The sequence below is a fragment of the Lissotriton helveticus genome, chromosome 1_1 (genome assembly GCF_964261635.1).
Source record: "Lissotriton helveticus chromosome 1_1, aLisHel1.1, whole genome shotgun sequence".
Classification (NCBI taxonomy): Eukaryota; Metazoa; Chordata; class Amphibia; order Caudata; family Salamandridae; genus Lissotriton; species Lissotriton helveticus.
The window spans coordinates 890,856,669-890,878,592 of record NC_136057.1 but is presented as its reverse complement, the minus strand read 5'-3'; the positions used below and the strand labels follow the sequence as shown (position 1 = coordinate 890,878,592).

Here is a 21,924-nt window from a genome sequence, read left to right as displayed (position 1 = left end):
CAATTCCGCCATAAAGGAGGTCCTGAACGCCTGCGTGATCGTAGGCGAGTCACCTCCTGAGGGGTCAGTTGGGACCTGGGCCGTCGTCCTGCCCCATATAGCTGCTACCGAGTTGTCTTTGGGGATTGCCCCTGATGCGTCTTTGCCCCCCTTAGAGTGCGTCTTCGTTGGGCGGGATGCACTCCACAGCAGGGCCGCCGTCCGAGACACGACCGGCCCACCACAGCACCCACCAAAAGAACCAGCAGTGATGAGGGGCCCAAGATAGCAATTACCAAAGCCCCCAGCTAGTCAAGGCTACACCAATCAGGGGCAGCATCCAATACCAGACACAGGCGGGGAATAGCACCGAAGCCCACAGGTGCGTCAGCCACACAGGGGGCTCGATCCGCGCCCCCTCACCGCTGCTGGATTCAGGCTAAAAACGCCGGCGGTCAGCCGGAGCCCCTGCAAAGTACGTCTTACTCCATTGCCGATCAGGCCACGCCCCCCCGTCAGTAAGTTTTAATCATTGACATTTTTTAACTATTGATAATCTTTCTTTTAAATGTTTGAATTTCTTATTGTAATCGATAGATTAATACATTAAAGTATTTTTACTACTACATTCACTAATCAAGCGGACCTATGCACATTTGCACAACCATACAATAAGTGCACAGAAACAGGCACTGAGCAAAATTCAGTACTTCAGCAAAGTTCCTTAATTCATTTCTTTTGAATCCCCCCCTTGAAGTCAAGGGAGCCTCTTCTCATTCCTCTGTTTATAGACATTGTTTATTTCTTGTGAGGTTTTTCCACTCAAATCCTTTAATACATTTGGGCCATTTCATGCTCTGTTAGTGGCAATGTCATAGCCGATTATGGAGTAAAAAAAACTTTGCAGTCTGTCTTTGCAGTAGACATATTCCCAAGATCGTTGCTGCGGCTATGTCTTTAACTGCTATTACTACTGCCTTCATCCACTCTATTGGCAGCCAGGACCACAGCCAAGCCACTTCTATGCCCTCGTTACGTCCCTGGCCCCACTTTGTAAACACTTCCATGGCTTCCGCTATTGGACTTACATCAGCCTCTGGACTTACTGACATTATAACAACATGTCTGAATTACTATAGCACACACCCCTCCTTGCTGCACTGTTAGCAAGTCCACACCATTCTGTTCTGGATGGTCATGGCTGCTACTGAGTTAACGTCTGCCTGCAGTTCCTGAAGGACATTTCTTGTGGCATTGAAGGCGTTTGCCAATTCTGCTGGAATTTTCATGGTAGTGTGTTCCAAATTATAACCCCTATCCCTGGTATCAGCACACAAACAAACGTAGGAAAACTTGAAATTCTCGTACCTATTAGAGGTGCTTCGATCTTACATTGGTGGGCGAAACTACCCAGATTAAATGGTTCTTGAGTAGCTATATGTGGCATCACTGTTATGTTGGGCATGAGATAACTTGGAAAATGTTTTCCCTCCCAGGTTATAGGGAGTGCCTTATGAGCTTTGGTGGCAAACATGAAGTGCATTCCGTCCTGGACTTTGGTATCCACCGTGTGGTACTCATCACTGTGGAGACCTACCCCTCTTTGCAGATCATTTTGAAACCTACAACACCATTGGTAGGTAATCCAAGTGATATGTCATAAACTGTTGATGGCGCAGTAGCACAGTCACCCTGGGCCTCAGTCAAAAGATCATATGGGCCCATCCAGAGCCACTATCACAGTATCGCCCTCTATGGTCACGATCCAATAATGGACCATATAGTTGAGACCTTGCTGCCCAGTCAGAAGGGTTCAGTTTCTACTCTGCAGCTGCTTACCACTCTGATCCCATTTTCCATAGGTATTGTAAAATTCCAACAGATTAAGACATCTGCCTTCCTTCAAGTCCTTCGGGTACAGTGTACTGAGAAGACAACACATACTGGGCCTGGACATTGGACACCACAGTACAACATGACTGCCAGGTAGCAAACTCCTTACCACATGTCCATGTGACAATAGGTATGTGGTACACAGCACCTCCAGTGTATTTCCCTTGCTTCACAGGGGTGGCGTATAGCCCTATGGTCTCCCCTGTATGCCCTCTTAGATGTAGACCGGTCCAACAATCCTCAATACTTATTCCTAACAAGCTGCTCGGGTACCTTGATCAAGGGGTTGTAATGCTGGCTTTGTAACAGGAGGGCACACAGATAAGTATCAGGCTCACTCACCATAACACTGCATTTCCACCAACTCTTTTTTTAGGTTACAGCAAGGCAGCTATGTGGTATGCGAAAGACATCTTGGGGAGTTTCAGAAAGTTGACCTCAGAATGCATTCTGCCTGTCGCTTGCCATTGGCTTTGTAACTCACGTTTTCTTGCTTCCCATTATCTGGCTTTATTTGCTTAAGGCTGTCTAGGTTCAGTATGTCCTGCCCAATGAGAAAGCGGTGTTCACTGTACTCTTCCACAAGTTTGTTTTCTGTCAACAGGCCTTTAAATCTTGCTTATCTTGTCACTTTTGCTGGGCATTCAAAGGCCAAGGTCAAATATGAGGTGCTGTCCTATCTTTCCGAGTGCTCCCTTTCTGTAAACAGGCCTGTACATGTTGTTCTTATCACATTTACTGTGCATTCAAACTTCAAAGTGAGCACGTTTATAGGAAAGAAGAATGCATATATTTTTTGCAGTGTTGTAAAGCACTCGAGTTTTCGCAATATAAGACCAACATAACATTAATTTTTTGGGGGTTTAGGCACCCAATTTGCTCAGAATCACAGGTTGTTCAGCGCCCTCTGGCCTCAAACCTGGCTCCCCTTAAACCCAGCTTCCCAGTTCTAGAGTGAGCAGCTCTGGATCGGAGTTGCAGTACGAGCAGAGAGTTGCTTCACATTGCCCGCTTGGCATGGTATGCAAAGTGTGTACAGAAAACAATTCACTGTGATTTTAGAAACAGCAGGGAGTGTGTCATGCATAAATTCTCATCACAAAGTGGCTTTTGCCTGGGTTTGAGAGGCCTGTATTTTCCTCCATGGCCGCCCACACCTTCCCTTAATCAACACAATGATTGGGTACAAGCTGCAAGTTAATGCAGGTTTTAAGGCTTCCCAGAAAGAGATCAGCTAGCGACACAGCTGCCAGTCCCTATGATGCACAATACAAGCATGCATTTGAAAAGTTGAGGCAGTTCTTTTGAAAAGGAACAAACTGACAGATTACCTCAGCTTCCATCATTCCATTGGAACCCGTGCGTTTCACAGTGCCTTAAAGCATCAAGACCAGAGTATGAAGTGCTAAACGTACAGCTCTTTTTTATTATAATTTTTTTAACTGTAAAATTTCGTCCCGAGACATTCTGCCCTTTAAAATTTTGTCCCGAGACGTTCTGCCCTTTATTGGTTTCCTTTCATCTTCCTCTTGTAATGCTGGAGAAGAAAAGACTATTTATGCTCTAAAATATAGCAGCACTGTGTTATGAAAACCTAATCAGGGGACCGTGGTTAAAACACTTTTGCCTGTCTCCTCCTCTGGCTCTCCAGATACCCCCGGAAGAATAAACTCTTCGAAAGCCTGGCTACAACACTTAAGTGTCACAGAGGATGCCTATAACAAGCAGGGTTATAATTTGCATGGATTATACTATTGTCTTTCTTTCTTACCCCCACTCTCCCTGGCACTACCACTCCTGTCCTACATAACGAATGAGTCCCCAGGTCCACCTCCAAAGAAAACCTCCATAGAATTTTTTTTATTTAACAATCCACATGGTGTCTGCCATTTTGGATCAGTAAACAATGTGCTCAAGTCAGGAAAACTTTTTGCTTTTTAACGAGGCGGAGTTGCATCAGTATAGCAAAGCCAGGATGTTGAAGGCAAGACCTTTTGGCTTTGCCAATTCTTGTTATAGTTTTCAATATGCAAGGTAGGACTGTACGTGAAAACTTGTTTTCTGCATAAATAACCACGTTTTAGACAATGCTCAGTCAAACACCAGGTGCTGGTCTAGCAGTTACGCAGTTTCTGCCTCTCCTCCTGATCCTCTGCCTACTTCTCATCCTAGCTTGCTGTTGTCTGTTCTGAGGCAGTTTCCTGGACCTGCTCTGTGATGTCCACTTCAGTCTAGATTTTAGATCGCGCCTAGCGTTGCAGCGCATGCACTGCTCGCTGGTGAGAGATGTTGTGGATGAGGACTTTCAGAAGAGGGCTTGAAGCCGCGCCCCTCCCCTCATCATTGGCTGGCGTCACCGTTTATGCTAAACGGTGGCCTGCCATTGGAAATGAGGATTTTTTGTTGACGCCTTTTCATCCGGCCGATCCGGTCAGGGTTGTCTGCTTTGCTGCTGTCGCAAAGCAATTTCTTATCTTTATGGGGGCCATCTGTTTTCACTCAGCCCCGTGTTTATTTTTGCATGGCGCTTTAATATTCATGTCCTGCCAAGATCACCAAGTCAGCAGTGCCCCTCCTTGTGCCGTTGCTGCCTTCCTGCAGCCGCATGAAGGAAAGGAAACGCAGTGGGACCGCCGCAGAGAACACAGCGTGTCCTGCAGCCACACCGATCCAAGCAGAAGGAAAGAGCTACGTTTGTGACATGTTTTTTCTAGTAACTGATGTAACTTGTAACTTATGTAATTTTGTAACTTTGTGGAACCTTATGTGAAGCGCTCTGATACCTCCAGGTCTAGCTGGCGCTATGTAAAACTCAAATACAAATGTTTTTTTCATTATCGCGTCTCTTCTGAACGGTACCTACAGATGACTTTATAGACATCTCATGAAGTCTCTATTAACATAGTGCTCAAATAGAGTGCCCCTTTAAAGTAGAAAAATCCCAAAGGAACAAATAGGTAATTTTAGAAGGGATTTGTCATTTCCTTTCACACGTTAGGGAAGATAAACCAAGAAGAAGCTTACCTTACTTAGAGAACTGGTCCTTTGCATGCAGCTTTCCACAGTGCCAACTTGATCCCTGTCTGTATTCTGGCTTCTTTGTAGTGAGAGGCATATCTGAAAGAGATTTCTCACCACATATTTCTCACCTGCCAGTAGGTAGCGTCGATCTGCTCTGCGTCAAAAGTGATGTCACGGTTCCCATTTATGCGGCATCCCGGTGCTCTGACATCAGTTCCTTTCTTTCCATAGAGCTACGTCTGCCACTTTTTGGCCAACATTTTTTTTACTTTTTGGTGAAATTCTATTGAGCTTGCTCCCAGTGTGCAATAGACTTGTCCCCTGCCAAACCCTCTTGTTTCAAGCCTTGTGGGGATTGTCATCAGATATCAGTGTCGGATCCCCACTTGGTTTGTCTCTGGTGCCTGGATTCGGAACACAACGGCAAATGCCTGAACGAGTGCTAGTCCTTGCACCCAAAGGTGAAATGCGAGCGAGCACTAAAGCTCCTGGCGGCGCAGCAGAACAACTACGTCATTCCGGTTGCGATCTCGTTTCCTTGGACATTCTCGGGCCTGTCCAGGAGTTGTTCCCACAGAATTCTTAACATCCACTACCTCATTGAAGTCGGGTAAGTGTAAGAAGCACAAGAAGCTATTGAACCGATCTTCAGCTTCACCTGTTCGACCTCGTGCTTGTAAGTACTGCTCCCAGGCTCCACCTGCGGAGCCGGCCCGTGCTACCCATGTTTCGTGATTTTGCCTGGCCAGTTACGGGAATTCTGCAACACCATGCATGCCATCTTTGGGGCCCAGCCCCATGGAGCTGAGAGATAACCCAGCTGCGTTACTGCTGGCGGGTCTCCCTCGACCCCAACCAGGCCCTCAGAATACACTCCTCGATCCGGTACGACGCCACACCGGGGTAACACCACCTACTTTGGCTCCGTTCTGCTCGGTGCGGTTTGAAGACCAGCTCATTGTCCTTTCCAGTGTCGAACTGGCCCTGCCTTGGGACAGTTCAAAGCCGTTCCTTGCTCCTTCCTGTCCCTTTTAATCCCTGGCCTTCCTCCACTGGACTCCCCTTATGTGCCCCAAAGGGGCGATGATGTAGAGGTGTGTGGTCCTGTGGAGGAAGATCATGCTGATGGTATCAGGAGCTGGGGATCCCCATGCCCTTGACACTCACCAGACACTGAGATGTTGTTCCCTCCAGGCCAGGCCTCAAAGGAAGGCATGTCATTTGCCACAGGAATGCGCATGGCTGCGGAGGTCCTTCAGCTTCCCGCTGTCGAGGTTAAGTCAGATGTCTTGACTGATGTGCTTCAGGCAGGAGCACATGCCCCAGAACCAATACAGCCATTTAATGATGCCCTCAGCGGTACTCTCCTGGGGGCCTGGGCTAAACCATGCAGAGGGGCTTTTGTGCACTGCATGATTGTGCGACTGAATCATTCCGCCCCAGGGGACCCCCAGCCTTCCTTTACCAGCACTACTCCTCGGTGAGCTTGTAGTCCAGGCCTCCCTGGTCAAAATCAACCTGAGCTTGTTCCCTACCATACCACTGGACAGGGAATACTTTTGGGAAGTACAACTTTTCTTCCACCTGCCTTGCATTGCTGTCAGTGAAACCTGCAAGCCCCTTGGGCTGCTATTCCCCTGCGTTGTGGTATTTGGTCGCGCAGCTGCTTCCCATACTGCCTGAGGAGGGCCGGGCCCTCCTCAACCGGGCTTTACTGGATCGTAGAGCTGCAGCTAAGTTTGCCATACGGTGTGAACTGTGCACCACGGACTCCCTTTGTAGGGCCATGGCCTCTACTGTGGTGCTTTGCCATCATGTTTGACTATGGTCAAGTGCATGTGTTGGAGATGTTCAGTCACACTTGATAGACATGCCCTGTTCAGTTAGAAGGCAGACGTCACACTCGAGCGCTTCCACAAGATCACTGCACAATGTTCTTGGCCGCTCCCTTTCACCCCGGCCGCAACAACAGTTTTTTCGTCCATACCACGGCAGGGGGCGAATTTCGACTTCCACAGTATTAGCACTACCCAGTACAACAGTCCTTTCAGGAAAGGGGTCACAGAGCCCAAAGGAGACGCGGGAACAATGCCCAGAAAGCTGCCCATTTCCACTGCTCCCCGGAGCCTTCGAAGCCCCTTCAGTGTGCCCTCCAACCGGCACATGCACCCTGTGGGAGGCAGGATCAGACATCTGCTCTGGTGGTCCAGCATCACACAGGGACAGTAGGTGCTCCAGATAGTGCAGAAGGGATATGCCCTTCCATTTGTGGACGCCCGACCCTTGCCACCATCCCAAGAACAGCTGTCGAAGGACCATCTCTCTTTACTCTCCAGAAAGTGCATACCGTCTTGGCCAAGAGGGCCATCAAGAGGGGGCTGTGCCAGCGAGGTGGCATGGTGGTTGTTACCACTACCTTCTGGTATCAAAGAAAGGCAGAGGCCTCCCTCCCATCTTAAACCTGCACCCGGTCAATTACTTCCTCCGGCAAGAGAAGTTCAAAATGGTCATGTTGGCTCAGGTTCTGTCTGTCCTACATCCCAGATACTGGTTGGTTGGACTAGCAGGATACCTACTTCCACTTCCCTGTTCTGCCTGTCCTCTCACAAATGTTACTTGTGGTTCACAAGCACTTTCAGTTCGCGGTGCTCCCTTTTGGCCTCACCAGCACCCCTCGGGTGTTCATAAAAGTGATAGCAGTGGTTGCAGTACATCTGCAGAGTTTAGGGGTTACAGTCTTCGCCTACTTCGATGACTAGCTGTTGAAGGCGGGCTTGCCCCAGGCAGCCATCTCCCATCTCAAGACTACAGGGGACCTCCTGCGTTCTCCAGGGTTTTCCATTAAGATGTCAAAGTTGCACCTGACTCCCTCTCAGACGCTCCCTTTCATTGGAGCCGTTCTGGCTTTGAGGCTGCTGGGTCTCATGACCTCCTGCATCCTTCTGGTAAAACATGCCCATTAGCCTATGCAAGCGCTGGGGTGGGACCTCTGGGAACTCTCTCTGTCCTGGTCCTAATATCGGAGGGAACACCAAAAGACATGCAGTGGTGGCTTATAGACCGCTATAAGGTCAGCAGCAGGCCCCTCCTCCTTCCCCACACAGATCTCAGTGTGGTGACCGATGTCACTTCTGGGTTGGGGCAATGATCTGGGAGAGTTAGAGATCAGAGGCCTTTGGTCTCTGGCAGAGTTCCAGCTCCACATCAGTTTGTTGGAGCTGATAGTAGTCTGTCTAGCGCTGAAAGCCTTTCTACCATCCATCAAAGGGTGAAAACACCTTACCATATAGTATTCCAGCAAGCAGGGCATGGTGGGGTTGTAGATCCTGTGCAAGAGGCTCTGCACCTCGAACTGCTTGGAGTGCGAGGACATTTTCGTGTTTGTTCAGCACCTAGTGGGCTCTTTGAACACCATGGACGATGAGCTCAGCAGGAGGTGCCTGGCAGACCACGAATGGCGTTTCCACCAGAAGGTGGTACACTTTTTTTGGAGAGGGGTGAGCCTTGGCACGATCTGTTAACCACCATCAAAAACACACAATGGCATTGCTTCTGTGTGTTGGAGTTTCCAAGGTTTCTCTTACTCAGATGCATTTTGACTCGAGTGAAAGCATATTTTTCCTCCTGGGACCAAAACTTTGTTTTGTTGTTTCTAATGTGTGCTCCTTTTGAGCCGCTACATTCTTGTCCTTTATTTCTCATTACCCTCAAGACTGCTTTTTCGGTGGTCATTGCATCAGCCAGGAGGGTCAGTGAGCTTCAAGCTTTCTGTGCACCTATGATAAACCACATGCTTTCTTGACTATATGGGACTCAAGACTCGTGGCTCTTTGCCCCTGAAAGTGGTCATCCCACTTTCATGTTGGCCAGAGCCAGTCTGCCTGCTTTTTACTCCCCGAATCATTCTTCCAAGGAAGAGGGGAGATTCCACTGCCTGGACCCTAAACAGTCTCTCTCTGTTTATATTAATTGCTCAAGACCTCACAAGGTGGGCGATCAGCTCTTTACTGGGTATGCAGGGGCGAAGAAGAGTAAGGCTGTTCATAAGCCCACCATCTCCAGATGCATTGTGCTGGGTATCAAAATCTGCTACGTCCTGGTGAAAAATCAAACGCCTAAAGAACAGCATGCCCATTCCACCCGGGCAAAGGCCGCCAGTACTGTTAGCGCACGTTTTCCCTATCCTTGACATCTACCAGACAGCCACGAGGGTGTTGCTGCATATGGTTACCAAACACTACTGCCTTGACACCCAGGTCTGACGTGGTGGGCATTTTGACTTTTTGGTCCTCCAGGACTTTTTGGTCTAAGCGAATCCCAGTCCCACCTCTGGGGAGGAGATATTGCTAGAGCATCTATTCTAAAGTGAGGAATCTGCGGTTAGAAGTCATTTTCAGATGAACAACTTACTTACCTCAGTAACATGTTGGCTGGTAGAGACTCCCCAGGTCTGTGAACCGGGCTCTTCCCCAAAAGATTACTCTAGATTCTGCATACTGGTCACCACTTGTACATTGATGAAAATGTCATGAAAGAAACGCATGTCAGCGTGCTGGGGTGGCGCTTAAATGGTTGCCTTAACATTACTTTCGACACGCAGTGTCACTGTAGAACCAATCTGTGCCACCTACCGGCTCGCTGAGATATTGCTCAAGATTTTTGCGGATCCAGTCTGATGGAGAATAGTCCAAGGTTGGGAATCTGCAGTTAGAAAGAGTATCTATCAGATAAGACGTTACCGCAGGTAAGTATCTTGATCTTCTGGTCTTTTCTTCCTTAAACCCTCATAGATGAACCTTTCTTTAAAGAGGTTTCCCAGCTCAGTAGAGCTTAAGCAGCATTTCAAAATCAGAACTTGTTGACGATCAGCAGAGTGGTACAGTGTAAGCATGCAGGAACCTCTACTCGGATGGCGTTTTAGTTCTAAGACAGTTTCTGCAATCTTTTACTAACATTGTGAATTAAAGCATCACATGTTTTTGTGCAAGCAATATGAACGACTGCATTTATTCATTTTAAGCAAAGAATGGATTTGTAAAATAGTTGGACAGGGCTAGGTTTGTCCTAAGTTCTTCCAATAATGTAGAGAACCCTGGCTCAATATCTTCACCAACACGAGAACGCACACTGTAAACACTTGTGCGTTGGGGTTACCAAGAAGGCCCTTTCTGAGTTGCATTCCACCTAGTGTGGGGTACGGGATTCCTGAAGGCCTTTCCGCCCATGCCTCTCCTGCCCAACGTTTTGAAGAAGATCAAGAATGACAAGGGCCATTTCATCACTGTGGCTACGGATTGGGGCAGGGGACTTTGGTACCAGAACTCCTAAGCATGAGCCTCTGTAGTCTGAACAGGCAGCAGGAGGGCAGTATTTCGCATCTTGCCCTGCGCAATCTACATATCCATGCATTGAGAATGAGCGGTGGCAGTTACCTGAATTCAAGCTGCCTTTTGAAGTAGAGGACGTCATCCTGGCAGCCAGGCATTCTTCTACTTCTACAAAATCTGTGTATGCCGAGCACTGTGACAAGCTTGTGGCTGGGTGTGGCACTCGATGCACAGACCTGCTGCAAGCTCCAATTTTCGAATGTGCTACTTTTTTGTTTTGTCTATTGCCCAGCACTTTTAAATGTTATCTATCGGCCCTTTTGGCCTTTTTACGTTTACCAGACCAATCATCCTTATTCAAATCACCTGTTTTGATGCGTTTTCTAAAAGGCTTTGCCCATATGTTTGCATCAAAGCCTATTGTAATGCCACAGTGTGACCTTAACTTGGCCCTTACTTTCCTTATAGGTACCCCTTTCAGCCATTACACAGCCTGTTTCATTGCGATAACTTCAGCATGTCGTGTGAGTGAGGTTCAAGTTGCCACTTCACATCACCATCTTTCCAGAGAAACTGGTGTTGATGACTAGGGCAGCCTTTCTCCTGAAAGTTAGGATTTCCTGTCACATTGGACAGTCTGTCACTCTCCTGGCTTTCCTTGACCACCTCACCAATCAAAGGAGAGACTCCATCATTTAGATCCTAAGAGTTTTCAGGTTTTACATTGGTTTTACAGAAAACTATCAAGTTGAACAACTATTACTGGGCCAAAGAAAAGCAAAGCGATACAGAAGCAGACTATCCAAATGGATCCCCTCTGTATTAAAATCTACTACATGATGGCAAAGAACCAGCATACCGAACAGTTGAATGCCCACTCCAGCAGGGCCAACGCTGCTACCACTACATTGGAACGAGGAGGGTCTGTCCTGTCCGGTTGCAACGTGGGCATCAGTGCACACTTTCACGAAGCATTACTGCCTTGACACCCATGTCCAACTGGAAGGGCATTTTGGCTGTTCTTTCCTGCAGGAAAATTTGGTCTGAGGCATTCCACTGACCCGCCACAGGGGTAAACTGATTTGGTATCTATTGTAAAGGTGAGAAATCTGCGATTGAAGGCATCCATCAGAAGAACAGGTTACTTACCTTCATAAACACTCTTTCTGGTGGATACTATGACTGAATATCATCCACCCACATCGTCATTCGCTCTGCACTCGGGCATGAAGTAGTAGTTTTTGAGGTCCACGTCTCGAGTGTGCAATGTCCTAAAAGAAACTGATGCCCATGCTCTGAGGTGGTGCCTTTATGCAGCTCCAGTAAGCACGTGTTGCATGGAGCTGAGTCTACGCCGATCTTCATGACGTCATCTATTAGCATTCAAGGACTATGCTGAAAAATCTTCCAGATTCATTCTGGCATCTGCAGATATTCTAAAGGTGTGGAGCCTGCTATAAGTGTTACTGAAAGTAACTTTGACGTTTGATGGTCATGAAAAGGAGTTACCTTGATTCCTTACTCCGTTACCACAAATCAAAGAGCTGCACCTTTTGCCACTCTGCGTTAACTAAAAGTCTGAAGTGCATTTAGATGTGTTCTGATGTTATACCCTTATAGAGTTTTCTTGTAAAGATGCCTCTTTCCAGGCCCATTGAAAAAACTTGAACTGAAGACTTCTGAATCTAAAGTGCCTTGGAATGCCGTTTCATCAGTAGTTCTAGATACCTTATCCAGGGAACCAGATAAAAAAACACACAGGCCATTTAATCCACATGGGATCAGCTGCAAGTTCTGCAAATGTTTTCCTCCCAAGCCAGCAGCTTCAACCATTCCAATATCATCTACCATTTTGTGCTCCAAACCAAGACAAGAACTCTGCCTGGTCAACATCCTCATCCACGGGTACCTTGTCCATCTTACTCCTGCCATTGAAGCCCTGTTGTTAATATCATCAATGATGGCTCCATTATCAACAACTCCCAGTGACTGTGCGGGCAAAGATATCTTGATCAGCAGCATACCTACCCCCATCTGGTTTCATAATTGCCGACTTTGTTGATCACCCGAAAGTGTTTCACAAAGAGTATGAAAGTTCGTAGTGTCCCCAACGCTAATCGCATCCACCTGAGTAACCATTCCCATTCTGTCTCTACACACTTCACCTACAAATTCTTGCAACCCATCTTTTGGAGATGGTGAAAGGAGAAGATGAAATGCATGAGTGGCCCAGCTATTGTTGTAGTTTGCCATACCTAAAGTACCTGCCAGAAGATGCGGTATCTAGCAAAACTGAGAATCTGAAACATCCGGAAGAGACCAACGAAGACATCGAAGCACAGGGTACTCTACTGTCCTTAACCTCAGGAATATGAGCAGCACTGGAAATACTACAGCATTGGTACAGGGATGGCTGTGATCTTTTTTATGAGGACCTAAAATGCACTCGGGAGCTTCAAATACCAACTGATTTGTATTACAGCAGTACAAACTAGGATGCAGGACTTATTTGCTGGGTCTCCACTACCACCAGTGCCTGACCAACCTTTGATGCCAGCTTCTTTTCCCCCTACCTTCAGAACTGTCTAGACCTGCCCCTCTTTCAGTCCTGCATAAATTTAAAGCAGATGTTATGGAAGAGGAAAAAAGTAAGGAAATGACAAAATGCTACACAAAAAGCAGGATAATTGGCAGCATTATGTTGTCCATGCTCAGCGACAAATAACACTTAATCCTCAATTCACCTCCAGATGTCATTAGCAGATCCCATATCCAAGTAGAGAAGTTGTGTTGGGTTCGCGAAGTTTCCATGCCGACACGAGACGCTGATGTCCCTGCACGCATATACTCCAGCATGCAGTGGTCTTACATCCCTTGCGGGGTGTCCAACTAGAGACCAAGACGGGGTCCTTCGTTTCCCATCAGGTAATGTTGGCTCTTTCCTAGGGGGATTCTTGGCTTTACACCCACATACATGCTAGGTACACTTAGATAGGATTTGCATCGTAGGAGTATGCTTGATTATTGCTATGTATGTATATGCCTGAATACATGCTAGGTACACTTAGATAGGATTTGCATCGTAGGAGTATGCTTGATTATTGCTACGTATGTATATGCCTGAATATATACACTGACTTCGCACCATGGTAGAATTCTACCTTTTATTAACTCTCAGTGCTTGCAATCATATATATCTGTTTATGTCTAATGTTTGTCGCAACACGTGTATTTTGCACTATAATGACGCTGGTTCAATAAATACTTATTGAAAACATCCCCATCGTTTATTCTGTGTATCTCTCTGAGACCGAGTGAGCACGAGTTACTGAACGAAAAGTGCTGTACTGTTTCCACGATCCCTGAAGGATCAAGGGTTGATATGTTCGATAGTTGCCAGTAACTTCATATGCTCCCTTTATGATTTTAGATAACAAAGGAAGGCTGTGAAAGCCATTCCCAGCTTGGAGTATATTTGGGAGTGCGATTACGAGTGGGTGTGCACCAGGCAAACAGTCCAAGACAATCTTGTAGTATCTGAAGTCTTTATTTTGAATAAATATTCTCAGATAAAATGACAACTTCAGCTCAACCAACAGATTTCGTTCTCCTCTGAGAACCTTATCAGGGCTTAAAAAGTCTCTTGGTGAAACCTTGATAACAGTAAGTAGATAGGGTTCCGAAGTAAGTGCTCCAGTGTATTGTTCTCGATGTAAAGGGGCTAAAGGGTGCCCGAAGCCAAAGATCTTTGGTAAAGAAAAGCTAATCCTCAACAGAACACGTCTGTAAGATCCAAAGTAATTGCTCCAGTGTATTGCGCTGGAGGCAAAAGTGAATTCCCAGGGCCAGGTGTTGCCTAGACAGTTGAAATCTGCGTCCTTGGTCCAGATATGACAGTCCGGACTCAGATTCAGATTATGTTTATTATGTTAAGCTGGCACAGGAACATCAGTAATTCTTATTTTATAATTTTCTCTATAAAATGCAGTGTTTTCGAAGTGTTTAAATGTGGCTGTTATGACTAGAAGTATTCCTTTTATTTTTTATTTTAATATATGTATGTTTTTATTGGCCTTTTCCGGATCCAAAAAGCATACTCTGATTAAGAGAATTCAAAATGTAGGTTGGACTCATAGTATTTCTGTTGTTGACTGGTGGTCAAACTTCATAAGACACTGCCTCTGTATAGACCACTTACCTGCATTTTAATAGTAAAGCACCGCATTTCGCGGGTCCCTCTCACCCCTCGGCGGCCATCTTAGGGGAAGGTCGTGACGCCAGACGGCGCCATCTTTGTTGCCGCACTAGTGGTCGGCTGATCACTACTTAAGGCGGCCATGCCGACGCGCAGCGCTCGCGCGCAGCGTGAGCACGCCGGAGTCACGCCAGAGTCCAGCCCGTCTGCGCCCGTCCGCGAACGGACGGGCGCGGCGGCCGGGACTTCTGGCGGTCGGACCACCTACTCACGGGATGAAATGCATCGATTAAATATGGGTTATCACCCCTTCGATCCAGTCACGCTAGCCGTATTGGACGAGCTTTCCATCCAAAATCCATCTTCAGGTAAGCTCACCTCGGACCTGTACACTTTGAAATTGACTAGCCTTAATACGAGGTCTATGCAATGTCATAATCTTGAGATCTTCACCCTGCTCCAAGATGAAGATATAGATATCCTGACGCTGACAGAGACCTGGCTTGGGGAAAATTCCCTACCTGACATCATAGCTGCTGTCCCGTCAGGATATGATATACATTGGCATAACCGCGCTGGGAATGCGCGTGGAGGGGAAGTAGCAATTTTATTTAAAAAACACCTAGTAGTAACCAAAATGTTGGCTGAAACAGTGGATCTGGCTGACATGCTCGCAGTGAAACTTATGTTTGATAATTTGTGTCTAACTATTCTCACTGTTTATCTTCCACCTAACTCTACTCCGGCCTTTAATGATCTATTTATGGCTAGTATGTCTGACCTATGCTCGCGGTATAAAAACATAGTAGTCACGGGAGACTTTAATCTGCACTGGGACAGGGATAAAAAAGATTCAGCAGCTGACTCGTTAGAGACAACGATGTCTTCCCTGGGCTTTAGTCAGTTGGTAGACTCTCCCACGCATATAAAGGGCCACATTCTTGATCTGATCTGAGCCCTAGATCCCAAGGTTACATTAGTGAAAGTTCTTCCTTGTATTTGGTCAGATCACCATCTGATCTATTGTAAAGTCCCTGTTGGTAGAAAACCCCCGCAACCACCACCCATAATTAAAAAGATGCGTAAGTGGAAAAACGTTGATTCACACACGTTGACCATCAAACTTATGGAATTCGTCCAACCTATGGATCCTGACGCTGATGTAGATCAAGAGTGTAGGGATTTAATGGATAGTCTGATCAGAGCAATAAACTTGATTGCACCTGAGAAGCCTCAACAAGTGAATTATGGTGGGAAAGGCGCCCCTTGGTTCACCCCTGCTCTGAGGGAGCATAGGAAAGAACTACGTAATCTAGAGAGAACTTGGAGGAGGAAAAAAGACGGAGAATCCCATGAACAATATAGGAAGTTGTTTCGTACCTATAAAAAATATGTACAGAACTCTAAAGCTATATTTTATGAAAATCGTATTAGTGAGGCAGACAACGTCCAGAAAGAAACCTTCAAAATATTGTCGGAACTAAGTAAAAGAGCCCAAGTTGCGGATACCACAATTAGTTGTGACACCTTTCTGAAACACTTTTTGGATAAGGTTGACACTATTTTAAAGGAAATAAAAAACACTGTCACTGGCCCTATGGACCCACAATCTACTCAAACTCCGGTCGGAGTCTACATGTCCGAATTCCCCCTGATGGACTCATTGGGTCTCGAAGCATTAATGAGGAAAATAAAATCAGGCTCCCCAGCGGACCCATGTCCCCCAAGCGTGTTTCGCCTAGCTCGCCTTAGTCTGGAGGACTACATCTTGTCCGTGCTGAACAAATCATTAAACACAGGACGGTTACCAATCCGCTTTAAAGAAGCTCGGGTAAAGCCGCTAATTAAGAAAGTGGGGGCAGATCCCAAAGTGTTGAAAAATTACAGGCCGATCTCCCAGCTGCCATTCCTGTCCAAAGTCCTTGAACAACACGTGCTGATATCCCTGGCCTCGTTTCTGGAGTCTAACCATCTTCTCCATGAGATGCAGGCAGGGTTTCGAGCACATCACAGCACCGAGTTGGTAATGCTCTCGGTGCTGGATGATCTTAGGTTGTTGGCTGACAGTAAAAAACCTAGCGCACTGATACTTTTAGATCTGTCAGCGGCGTTTGATACTGTCAGCCATACTCTACTTTTAGACATGTTGGCCAGTTATGGGTTTCGAGATTCAGCCTATCAATGGCTGGAATCCTTCCTATCCGGGAGAACTCAGAGGGTCCAGTTGGGAGATATGGTATCAGGAGTGGGAAAGCTTACATGCGGGGTTCCCCAGGGCTCTGCTCTATCGCTCCTCCTGTTTAACTTGTACCTACAACCCCTAATAAAAGCCCTGGTTGAGATGGGCTGCCGCGTATACAACTATGCGGATGATACTCAGTTGTTGTTAAGCATGGACGACACTGAACAGGCACAGGTACAGGCACAGGAGGTACTTAGATTCACTGTTAACTGGATGTCTAGGAACCTCCTGAAGATTAACCCCGAAAAAACCGAGGTGTTAATAATCTCATCTATCTGTTCACCCTGGAGTGACCTGTACTGGCCCCAGGAACTGGGCCCCACCCCTAAGCCAGCTGACCTGGTAAAAAGCCTTGGAATTAAGATAGACTCTGCCTTTTCAATGGTGAGCCAGATCTCCGCCGTTGTAGGAACGTGTAATGGTCTTATAAGACAATTGCGTAAATTAGTTCCGCTCCTCTCCCAGTCCATGCTTCGTACTGTAGTCTCTGCCACTATACTTTCGCGGCTGGACTATGGAAACGCGCTCTACCTGGGCTTACCAAAGGTATTAACCAACAGACTGCAGGTGGTTTTAAATGATGCGGCAAGACTCATCTATAAACTTCCAAGGAAATCACATGCCTCCCCGCTGCTGCAGAGCCTTCATTGGCTGTCAGTGACTCAAAGGTCTGCCTTCAAAAGTCTCTGCATAGCCCATAAGTCCATCTATGGGCAAGCTCCTGCATATATTAAAGAAAGGCTGGAGATCTACCGGCCAGAAAGAAGTCTAAGGTCCTCCGAGGCTCAATTGCTTGTATGTCCTCTGTTTAAATTGGCCACAAAAGGTGGAAGATCTTTTTCGGTCCTGTTGCCTAGGATCTGGAATAAACTGCCTGAGGCTCTTCGTAAAGATGGAAACCGGCTCCACTTTAGGAAAGCCCTAAAGACTATCTTATTTAGAGAAGCGCTGAGCTCAGTATAGTCTCTATCCGGTCCCTGTTGCTGATTAGGCTTTTATGTTTTGCGGTCAAAAGCGCCCAGAGCTGCCGGTGATTTGGCGCTATATAAACTGACATTAACAATAACAATTGCAAGATATGGCTTTTTTGGAGGAATGTTTGCTAGAGATTCACTCAACCCCATGTCTGTTTTTTTTTTTTTTAAACAATATTTGAGTTAGAGCGAGATATTACGGACCGAGTAGGGCTTTAGGATGCCTAACCAAACCCCTGGATGCTCCATTAGGTGTAAAAGACCTATATCAACGTTCGATATTTGTATCTTGTTGGCAAAGAATTAGACATGCCTTCTGTAATAGATACAGGAGCTTATTCTGGTGATAGGTCATGAAGCATTCAAAGATGTATCCATAGGTTCAGTTGGTATTGGGGCACCATATTTATGATTGCTGTTGATTACACAAGTATATAAACCATCTGTTGCCTGTAGTACCCTGTAAAATTGGCTCCCTTCTTGGAACAAAGCAAACACAAGGAGATAATGGACGGAGCGACGCAACTTTTCAGACACTCGCCCTCAATCTCAGATCTGGGTTGAATCCATCTTTGTTCTTTAGCTCACTTTGCCATCGCAGTACAGACCCAGCCATATAGAAATTTATCATTACCCTGTTCCTTATGGGAACAGTCCACCCCAAACTAGCAAGCCAGGTCTTCCCTGGGCTGGAAACAAGCATCCTGGGACTGGTTTAAGGGTAACACCCCTCATCAGGCAGGCTAGCGTGAATCCAGAGGCAAAGTGAGCAAGGAACATATATGTCTGGGCATGCCCTGCCAACTTAGGGCGAACAAAGCAATCACAAGGAGATGATGGGCAGAGCGCTGAAGCTTTTCAGACACTCACCCCCAGTCACAGATCTGGGTTGAATCCATCATCGTTCTTTAGCTCACTTTGCCTCCCCAGTTCAGACCCAGCCATATGAAAATCAGTCTTGACACTGGGAACAGTCCAGCCCGAACTGCCAAGCTAGGTCTTCCCTGGACCGGAAACGAGCATCCTGAGACCCCACTCTGCTCTCCCCTGAGTGGTACGCACCGTTCACCTATGTCCTCTACCATCTGTAACCCTGTGTTGTCAATACCTGCACTTGAGGCCAAGCCAGTGCCGTTGGTCTTTGTCCTTTGGTACCTTCACATATTAGTGCATCTACAAAAATATTGCCTGTTCTACAGCCCTTTTTATACTTTTGACAATCCCTAAAGAGGCAGTTGATAGAATAATGTAAATCTTTAGTAACTGGTGTTAGCAATAACTAGGTATTTTTTGTAACTAAACAATATTTAAGTCCATTACAGGCAAGTGTAAGTTAATGCATCTAATGCAAACAATAGAATAATAAGAATACACAGCTGATTGTTTAAAAGCAATTAAGTCGAATAGCAGAGGAACATGTAAACTGCACTCTTGATATTCAGCATTATAAAGCGGAATAATATGAGCTAAAAAATGTGTTGAATGACTCAGTTACAAAAAAGTAATTTTTGTATATGTTCTGTGGAGTAACAGATGGGCAGTTTTCCCAAATTGATTGTCATGATTTTGCTAGTTCAGTTGTTATGCCTATTTATAAATGTAATTCCTTTCAACTGTTGTTCCAATCTCTAGATCAGGGGAAATCTGTAGCCAAAGATACTGATGTGAAGGAACCAAGGGCTAGTGAAGGGAAATCTTGGATAAGAGATGGTAAGTACAAAAAAATGTTGTACCATGTGTATACCATCCACAACTGTGTAGTTTAATCATATCAGAACAATTACACGCCAAAAGAGAAATAATTTTACCATTGCCATGATACTATACAGATGTGCTAATTTACAAGGAATCACATTTAATAGAAGCAGTAAAACTACTGTGAGGTTTGTGATCAAAGGATCGCTGTGGGCAAAATGTTTAAAACTTCTATTGCTTTCGGGGTATTCACATTTCAAGGGCAATATAAGATTGTCATAAAGAAAGGTACTTCCCTTTCTCATGAAATTATATTGTGCACCAGATGATGAATACAGTCACTGCCAAACGTGTACTTTTGTGTGAATTGTAACTTATTAAACTCTGGAAACTCAAACTGCACCCTCTCTTGGTTTACAGGCTTGCTGGTAGGGAGGTAAAAAATATTTGAATTTTCTGATTTAAGATAGTGCATCTAAACTCATTGACTGGCTGAATCATTGTAAGTGTGTTACCTTGAAGAGTATGACATTGTTATACTCTTCTAGACAACTCCCAGTTCACACATGTTTTTCCCTTAATTTAAGAGCAAGTGATGAGCAAAGGTTAAACTAGCGTGTCCAAGATGGCAATGAAGTGAGAACTGCCTTTTCTAGCTCCGTGCCTGGCTTTGCAATTTCGCCATCCCTCAACCACCATCTGACAGAGAATCCAGTTGTCCTTGCTGCAGTGACTTTGTGGAGCATGAGGGCCCATTTACATCACCCGCCTGCATAGGTTCTGTAATGAATGGAGAGTGAGAGTGGTGGAGACGAAGGCAAAATGGTGACTGCCTGTACCAGGAGATTTTTAAGAGGCTAACAAGTTGAATTATCAATATCCAAGGAACAAGAAATTCTAAAAACGCAAGTGGTAGTCCCCCGTATTTATATAACTAATATTGATCACCCACTTATCTAAGAGTCTTGGCAGAATCCATAAAATGGTAAACCCTGAATAAATGCATAAAAGGTAGAGCAACTATAGGCTATTACGCATATACTGGCACAACCCCCTACATCTTGGAAATTGATACTGCAGCAAGAAACACCTCCTTAGACTTTCTCTACTGGTGATCACCGAGGGTCGCAGTGTGCCCAAGTAAGGTGCTGGAAAGTTGGTGGTGGGGTGGAAGGAAGCAATCGCCCTTGAGTATTCTCGCTGAGGTCAGATCTGTGAACGCTCTGGCCCTCCCAGTGGACACGTCTGCCAGGGACTGGGGCTTGTGACTTCCCAACCTCCCAGGCCTGGTCATTAGTCATTTGGAGACAACCAGGATACCAGTGGCGACCGCTCCCTGGTACTATATTGCTTGGACTGTAGGGAAGCACTGGTCCAACAGACAGCTTCTCTCAAAGGCACTATCCTGACGACAAACACTTTGGGCCCTCCACCATTAACATGGTTTCACATAAAGGTTAAAAAAAGAGAATAACCTAAAAGAAATTCTCACTGAGGTTGTGAACAAGATACTCATAAAGACCAAGCAGTGATGGAGATAATAGCTGGGATGCCTCCCCTCAGAGAGAACTACAGGTTGCTCTGGAGGCTCTCCTTATTCACTCCTTCATTGAAGATTTGTTTGTCAAACTTAAGAACAACAGTATAGCCCTTCAAGAATAAGTTTCCCAAGGATTTAAAAGAGATGCCGTATGATATGGGGGAGATGGGGCAGAGGGCCTCCACTCTTGGAGATGTTGGTGACACTAGAGAAGAGCTGTGATCCTTCCCTGAGCTCGAACTCCAAGAATGAAACTTTGATCTCCAAATGCCATTTTGAGGGTGTTGAAATCAGAAAGATGGTCAAATATGGATATAAGAGAAGCCCCACTCAACGCAGAATAAGAGGAAACATAGTGCGATACAGTAAATGGCTGTTCAGCCAATGAAGTCCAGGACTTTCTGAATATGCCATCCAGCTGGATAGGGCAAACCAGCTTGGTTGCTTCCCAGGCCCTAGAGATAGGCCACCAGATACATTACAAAAAATCAATAGGGGGGTGGGGGGGAGAGGTAGAAGTGTATGAAGGGTTCACTAGGCTGCCACAATTGTAACATCTGTAATCCAAGGAGAGTGAACTCTGCTGTTTTTCAGGGGTCTAGGTATTTCTATTTTTGATCCAAAACCCTCAAACAATCTTTGCCACTGGTGGCGTAAGTAATCACCACTATGTTTTCCTGTTGGGCGGCGTCATCATTGGGTTTCACAACTAGGTACTTGCTTCCCTAGGTGAGTACCGCCTCCTTCCGAGGGAAAGTACTGGTGAGATCCGAGTGGTGGTGCATACATTTCTTCCTATATCTAAAAATGTACATTTAATATGGGTGAAATATATAGGGCTAAGATTGAAAGGTGAAGTTGTGATGTTCAAACATGTTAAATGTCCTTAGCATCACATGTGAACGGTCAACATGTTTCTGCCTCTTCTGCGCATGAGGGTCTAGTCCATGATCAGGACCAAATTACGAGATCAACAGATCCATTTATGTTGAGTTTGTGGACTAGTCAGTCTTGTCTTGCGTGTCATGATTCCAATTAATTCAGTCAGAAAGATAGGT

The 21,924-nt window shown here is 45.9% G+C and overlaps 1 protein-coding gene across 2 annotated transcripts in view; it reads left to right on the top strand.

Annotated features, from left to right (window-relative positions):
* Window positions 1-21,924, top strand: part of SCAF11 (SR-related CTD associated factor 11) — an 864,597-nt gene that overhangs the window by 640,102 nt on the left and 202,571 nt on the right. For both annotated transcript variants that reach the window (XR_013607094.1, XM_078675739.1), the window contains exon 12: window positions 19,264-19,341. Coding sequence is in view for 1 of the 2 variants with exons in the window: in XM_078675739.1 (XP_078531865.1) it covers window positions 19,264-19,341 (78 nt within the window). In the remaining variant the exon portion in view is untranslated. The remainder of the gene's footprint in view (window positions 1-19,263; window positions 19,342-21,924) is intronic.